At 36.9% G+C, this 8277-nt stretch overlaps 1 protein-coding gene across 1 annotated transcript in view; it reads left to right on the forward strand.

The window, feature by feature from the left end:
• The window catches only part of Vps36 (vacuolar protein sorting 36), a 136900-nt gene that overhangs the window by 96701 nt on the left and 31922 nt on the right, over nt 1-8277 (forward strand). Inside the window, exon 9 of the mRNA XM_090390358.1 lies at nt 2692-2757. Within this exon, the coding sequence (XP_090246484.1) occupies nt 2692-2757 (66 nt within the window). The remainder of the gene's footprint in view (nt 1-2691; nt 2758-8277) is intronic.

Genomic DNA, 8277 nt, shown 5'->3' on the forward strand with positions numbered 1-8277 from the left:
ATAGTAAGGAGAGAATTACAGTCTTAGTTTGTGCAAATATGGCTGGTAATGAAAAATTGAAGCTTTTGGTAATGGGCAAAAGTAAACAATTCCGATGTTTCAAAGGAGTAAAGTCACTAGAGTTAGACTACAACAAAAAAGCTTGGATGACAAGTGAAATTTCTGAATAGTGGATTTTAAATTTCGATAGAAAGATGATGAAAGGAAACAGAAAAATCTCATTGATTGTCAACAACTGCCCTGCCCACTTTCACTTGATAATTTTGAAACTTACAAGTGTGAAGCTTGTTTTCTTTCTTCTGAATACCTTGTCCGAACTGCAGCCAATGGACTGTGGCATTATCAAGAATTTGAAAATGCTACCGAAGGTGCATACTGAGAATAGAAACCAACCGACCTATAGATTCTGTAATAGATTTGTGGATGTGCATATTAGAGTTGGCAAAAGTGTGGAGCCAAGATATGGCAGAAACAACGATTAAGAATTGTTTTGTAAATGCAGGTTTTGCTAAAACACCAGTTAACAGTGATGAACTACTACAAAATTCTGAATGTTGAATTACAGTATTTTTCATTGTTGAAAAGGTCGTATTTCTTTACAACGAAATTTCTGTTTAACAAATTTTTTAAGCGAATGATCGATTTCATTATATAGAGGCCCAACTGTATTTAGATTTCAGCAAAGCTTTTACAGTGTTCCACATGAAAGACTGCTGTACAAATTGGAAGAGTGTGGCATTAGGGGAAAATGACTGCTATGGAAATAGTTGAGTGGCAGAAGACAGGGTGTTTATATAGGCACTGGTCTTCTTGGGCTACTGTTATTAGTGGAGTCTAAGGTTTAGTGCGGGGACCCTTATTGTTTATATTTATTAATGAGGTCATCAATCTCATTAATATAAGGCATATTTAGCTTATTGTTAAGTTTGTAGATGATAGAAAGTTTGGCAGCGTGGTTTATGGCAGGAATCTAGGCATATTACTGTTGCAAGGCCTAGAAAAATCAGGCAGACGGAAGTAGTAATTGGAAGTAGTGCAGTGCCTTACATTGTTAAATGCAAGGCACTGCACATGGGCAACAGCAATCCCAGAATAACATACCAATTGTGTAGTATGTGCTGCACTCATGCTAATGGAGAATAATTGTACAGTCCCAACATGAAGATCTCTGAGCATTGCAGACAGGCTGCTAGAACAGCTGAACAGAATTCTGTCAGTGTTATACAGGAAATTTGCCAGCAGGGAAAGGTAGTGATTATCCTATTATATGAGACAGTCATTAATTCATATTCTGAATATTGCATACAGGTCATTTTTAGAAAGAAATGGATCTCTTCAAATGGATGCAGAGAAGGGCAGCCAAATTAGTGAAGTACATAAAGGAGTACTCTTACCACAGAAGACTACAGTTTTGCACATTGTAACACTTGGAAACTAGGTACTTGCAGGGAGATATGATTGAAGTGTTTAAGGCTTTTAAATGGATTGAATAAATTTAAAGATGGTATTCTTACTCTTTTTTGGACAATGCACACAGAAGAGAACATAAACTGAAAAGGTTAGCTACGCACAAATTCGCTTTCAGCCAGAGTCGCCTGATAATTTGCCTGGTGTTGTGAAAGTGACTGATTTAAACAAATTTAAGGAAGAATTAGGCATATTATAAGAGAAGATAGATAGATGAGACAGTTTATTTATTTATTTTTGGTTGATGCTGTATAAGCTTGCTTTCTTCCATCATTTGTCACTATTACTACTACTATTCAAAGTAAAAAAAAAAAAAAAGAGTGGGAAAAAAGAAACATACAAATTAGGAAGAGAAACAAAAGAGTATGATATGGACTTTATTACTTCTGTATCAAAAGTAACTATATGACTGAGATACATAGACAGACTGTTGTAGTAATAAGAACACTAATTACACCATTGAGCTAAGTGCAACAAAATAATGCAACAATTACGGATAGGGAAATGTGCAATTCTGCTACCTCATATTCAAGATCCTATTGATCAAATTAAAATTTTTTTTTTCTATGAATTTTTAATTCTTGAAATAATTTTAATATTTTTAAAATTATAACAATTTTTATTATAAAAACTTTAATAGAAAATAAAAATAAAAATCATACATAGAAAATCAAAGGACTGAGGGTGTGTTGTCACCTTTTTAATTTGTTATTTTTATGATTTCGTATTAATTTCATTGTCAGGGTGTCCTGAAGTACTGGTAGCAAAATCACACAAACTTGCCAAATATAACCCTAATTGTCATTAATTTACTGCATTTAGTTCCATTGTATAATTAGTGTTCTAATAGTGTTCTAATATAATAAAGCAAAACATGGTTGTCTCTGAGACTACCATGTTTTGCTTTAGTTGAAAAGAAAAACTTTGAAATTTGACATATAAAGATTAGTAATAACTATAATTAAGTCAGTTCAGTAATTAATGGACAGAACTAACATTTCATTTTATAGTGAGTATTTACAGAATTAGACTTTTTTATTGAGTGTATACCATAGGCCATAGTATAAGAAGAAATAATTGAGTTGACCTGATTTTAGGATTTAAAGAAAACAAAATCAAAGATAATAGCCTTTTCACAATTATGAACTTATTTTGCTCTACTATTTGCCTTCTTCCCCCTCCCATATTTTATAAAATTTCAGTAATTTTGTTTCCCTTTCAAAGGAAGCTGGTGGAATCTTGACTTTAACTGATGTATATTGTCGAGTCAACAGAGCTAGAGGTTTAGAGGTAAGTTTTACATTTTTGTGTGTCCATAAGTTGTTCATCATGAATTGCCATAGTCTACTTATTAGAATTTAGAAAAGATTTGGAATTGGAGCAATGTATACTACATTGGGGGGCTTAGAGGGGAACAGGTATCCTGTGTGTTATCAGACACTCAGTCTAAAACACTGATAGATCCAATATCTTTCTATTACAGAAGATTTAGGAGAAGTCCGGTTGGCCTGCCTCCCTCCCTAAAATCCACTCATGCACACCTTCTCGATGGTAAGCCCTGTTACATCACTTAGGTGGCAACGAACGTGTAGAGTGGTTCTCTTCAAGATGCCTGGTCAGCATGAAGAGGAAAAGACCAAACCCTCTAGCATATGACAGCACGACAAAACAAATGGCCCTCAGTCCCCAGTGGCTTTCACTCCCCATCTTACGGCAGCGAGAGGATCAGAGTGGAAGCAGAGGGTGCTAAGAATATCTGGGTACGACCAGGCTGCCATGCACAGAAACTGAACTTGGCCTGTTACAACATAAGATCAGTCGTCGGTGAAGACAGGATATTAGAGCTGGAAAAGGAATTAGAAAATGTGAATTGGAATATCATCGGTTTGGCTGAAACAAGAGGAAGAAATGAATCACTTATAAGTTTATCAAGTGGAAATCTGCTGTACACCAATGGAAACAGTGAAAGGAGTGAAGGTGGAATTGGATTTCTGGTCCATAAAGATTTAAAAAACAACATTTTGGAATTCAAAAGTACATCACCAAGGGTGTCAAGACTAATACTCAATATTTCTAAGAGGTACAAGCTAAAGGTTATAATGATTTATGCACCAACATCGAGCCATGATGATGAAGAGGTTGAAGAAATGTACACCGAAATTGAGAGTCTTCTAGATGAGCAGAAAACCCACTACACTATTATTATAGGGGACTTCAATGCTAAGGTTGGAAAAAGACAAAACAGCGCAGAAAGGGGAACTGTAGGAAATTTTGGAATTGATGAAAGAGGTGAAAGACTTGTGGAATTTGCAGAATCTCAAGGATTGTCAGTAATGAACACTTTTTTCAAGAAAAGGGTGAACAGAAAGTGGACATGGAAGAGTCCAAATGGATTAACAACTAATGAAATCGACTTCATCCTTACTAACAGAAGATATATTGTGAATGATATTACCGTCCTGAATAAGGTAAATGTTGGAAGTGATCACAGAATGGTAAGATGTACACTTGATATAGATATAGGAAAGGAAAGGAAAAAACTGACTCGAATAAATAATACAAAGGTCTTTGAGATAATAGAAGAGGAGAAAAAGCAGTATGTACTGGAACTTAAGAACAAGTTTGAGCTTCTGCAGACTGCTCAGGACCAAGATATCGACAAGGAATACTACAACTTTCTGAAAGTGATGAAGCCCAAGAAACCTATAGGGAAAAAGAAATCCAAAGAATAAAAAATTAGTCAAGAAACACTTGTTATGATGAACCGAAGGCGAAAAATTAAGAGCAAGATAAACACTGACAGGGAAAAAATTGAGTATACTGAGTTATGCAAAGCCATTAGAAAGAGACTAAGAGAGGACATAAGAAGATTTAACACAAGAAAAGTAGAACAAGCATTAAGGGAAAACAAAGGATTTAAATCAGCAGCCATAAGCAGTAATACAGAAAGACAAATCATACTGAAACTGAAGAATAGCGATGGTGTACTTATAAACAACAGAGAAGGCATAATTCAAATAGCAGAAGACTACTATAGAGAATTATGCAAGGAGCGAGGGAATGATGCCAGCAGTGGGGAAGATGGATTGCCAAATTAGAAACACATACGACATACCCAATATTCTTCCTGATGAGGTAGAACATGCATTGAAGAAAATGAAGAATCAGAAAGCCCCGGGGGGAAGATGAAGTTACTGTAGAGATGTTAAAATTGGGAGGAAGAGGCATAACACAAAAACTGGCAAGGCTCTTCACAAAGTGCATTAGAAAAGGTGTGATGCCTAAGCAGTGGAATAATGCAGTCATAGTTTTGCTGTTAGAGTTTAGAGTTGTTAAAATTGGGAGTAAGAGACATAACACAAAAACTGGCATAATGCAATCATAGTTTTGCTGCATAAGAAAGGAGATAAATCAGAAATTGGAAATTATAGACCAATTAGCTTGTTATCCCACATCTACAAGTTGTTCACAAGGGTCATTACTAACAGATTAGAAAGAATACTTGATGAGAATCAACCGAAAGAGGAAGCTGGCTTTAGGACATTATTCTCAACTATGGATCACCTTCACGTAACATCACAGCTAATGGAGAAAGCAAATGAATATAAAACACCATTATGCCTGGCATTTTTGGATTATGAAAAGGCATTTGACTCCATACAGCATAAGGCAATGTTTCGGACACTGGAAAGACAAGGCATAGATACCCCACATATTATGATTTTGAAGAAATTATATGAGAATGCTACCTCCTTTATTAGACTAGACAAAGACAGCAGGAAATTTAAAATCGAGAAAGGAGTTCTGCAAGGAGACACAATATCTTCGAAATCTGCTGCCCTTGAGGAAGCTTTCAGAAGATTAGACTGGTCGCAGAAAGGAGTCAATGTGAATGGAGAGTACCTAAACCATTTACGATTTGCAGATGACATTGTGGTCATAAGCCACGATCCCAGAGAATTAGAGGAAAATCTTAATCAGTTATGCAAAGTTAGTAAGAATTTTGGACTAAAGATGAATATGGCTAAAACAAAAGTAATGATGAACAAGTATGCCACAGAAAGGGAAATAATGATTGAAGGAGCAGTATTGAAAAGGTTGAGTCATACTTATCTGGGACAAGTTATTAGCTGTAATAATGATAAATGGCTGGAAGTCAAGAGAAGAATAAATTTTGGATGGATAGCATTCAGGAAATATAGTCACATACTGAAGAGCAATATCCCAGTTTGTCTGAAACGTAAAATAATGAACCAATGTATACTCCCCACCATGACTTATGGAAGTGAAACTTGGGCACTCACCAAAAGAATGGGACAGAAGCTGAGAACTAAACAGTGAAGAATTGAACAAATTATATTGGGAATCAGTCTGTTAGATAAGAAGAGAAACACATGGATTAGGCAGCAAACTCAAGTAAAGGACATTCTTATCAAAACTAAAGAACTAAAATGGTCTTGGGCAGGACACATAGCTCGAAGACATGATGATAGATGGACTAAGAAAATAACAGAATGGTACCCAAGAGGAGCTAGAAGAAAACCTGGAAGACAAAGGCAGAGATAGATGAAATTCATGAGTTTGTGGGTAGTAAATGGATTGTCAGTGTTCAAAACAGAAGGAACTGGAAAGTTGCTGGAGTGGATTGAAAATGGCTGATGATGATGATACTACATTGGCACAGTGTTTCTCAACCTTTTGAGAGATAAGGTATGCTTGGCTTTTAAAAATTGTCCAAAGCTATTTATGTAATGCATTATTGTTAGCGTTGATATAATTGATAAAAGAAGCCAGGTTTATGTAGTATCAATCTTAAAAATAAGAAAGCAAACATGTCTTGTTATCTTTTATCCAGGTTTATTCAACCTCTTAAATTTACATGAACTGCTGAGTTTGCAGTGCTTATGTTATTATACTAAAAATATAATATGTAAGTGACGAATGGGCCTGGAGTACTGGGGTCCATAGTTTAAATACAGATAATACAGTTATACCCAGTTATTTATTAACAAATAAAGTACAAATAAAAATAAAAGTAAAAGTACAAAAACCAGTAGCTTTCGGAACGCGTGTCCCTTTATCAACTGATAAGTTAATATAAAATTTGAATACATTACAAGCAAATGTGGCACGTTAATCATGCGTCATTGTTGTAGCACGGACGTGTGCTGCTTTACGCCAGTGATCATCCATCAATAAAACGGTTGCTTCTAGGATGGGATGTAGACGCATGCCTTTTTGGCGATTTAATGTCTTAGGATTGTTTATTATGTTTAGTGACTCTAGCCATAGGCGGTGGCGAAAGTGTCGCGTGTGGTCCACTATCTCAAAGTCACGCTTGGGGTCAAGATCGTGGTTGGTAGCCCAAAAATGTTCTGCGACCGCGGACTGGTCAGTTTCGGCAAGCCGGATTGCTCTGTCGTGTTCCGTGAGGCGATCCTGGAGACGTCTCGATGTCTCACCTACGTAGCAACTGTTACAGGCCCTACAGGTGATACGGTACACTACATTGCTGCGTAAGACAGGTGTGATAGGGGTCTTCACGCTGGAGACAAGTGAACGTAGGTTCCTACCGGGTAATTGCACACATTTGATGTTGTAACTTCTAAGGACCTTCGAGATACGTCCTGACACTCCTGGATAGTACGGAATGTAGGCGGACGATATGCCGACTTGTTTCGGAGGTCTTGGGTTGGATGTAAGTTCCTCTGCCTGTAACAGGCATCTGTTTAGTACATGGGATGGATAACTGCATCTGGTTAGGTCCGCCTTCACACGGGAGATCTTGTTACGTCTAATTGTGTCGGTGCTGGAATGGCTCCAGGCCCTGGAGAATAGGGTGCGGGCAGTGCTATTGAGATGGCTCGGAGTGTGGCCGGACCTGTAGTTGGTGAATTGACCGCACCACATGGGTTTGCGGTATACTGAGGTCTCTAGACGTGTATATAATATGTAAGGTTGAGGATTAACAGCTCACAGTACTAACCATTTTTATTTTACGCAGATATATATATTGAGATTCAAAGGTTTGTGTGACAATTAGTGTGACACACCCTTGGAGAACCTCTGAAAACAACCTCTGTAATTTGCCTGAACTGTCTTGCAAATTGTTGTAAAAGGTAATGAATAATTTAGGAAGGTCTATACTAATAAGAATACTCTGTTTTTTTATTAAAAAAGGAAGCTGTCCTTATTAGTTAAGACAGTTGTCTTGTTCATGCGGCAGCACTCAAATTGTGAATTGCTATAATGATTAAAGAAATAGTAAGGGACTCCTGCACATTGTTGTCTTCTTGCACATATACACATTAGCATTCTTACTGTATATATATATATTTACATATATTTACGATGCTATCGAGGCAGTGTTAGGTGTGTTGGAAAACTGCTAGCTTGGGGGGGGGATTCACATACTAAAATATTAACAATAGCCGCAGGCAGAGGTGAAAGTGATTCTGACTGGTGGGAGTCATCACGGAACAAATTAATACATGGGCTGTGTTAGGGTAACTAAGAGTAAGAACAGGTGCACGTATACTTGCATGTACACCAATGCTAGGAGTGTAGTAAATAAATTTGATGAATTTGAAGTGCTGGTCAAGACATCAAAGGTGAATATTGTTCAGATATCAGAGACGTGGTGTCACACAGATATAAACAGTATAAAATTGGAATTTGGGGAGTACAATGTGTACAGACAGGATAGTAGGAGTTATGCTCTTAGTCGAGAAACACAAAATCTGAGGAGGTGCAACCAGTTGATATAGATGGACAGTGCAATATTGAGTCAGTTTGGTGTCACATAAGTGC

The sequence above is a fragment of the Mastigoproctus giganteus genome, chromosome 2, assembly GCF_048544385.1.
Source record: "Mastigoproctus giganteus isolate SK-2022 chromosome 2, ASM4854438v1, whole genome shotgun sequence".
NCBI lineage: Eukaryota > Metazoa > Arthropoda > Arachnida > Uropygi > Thelyphonidae > Mastigoproctus > Mastigoproctus giganteus.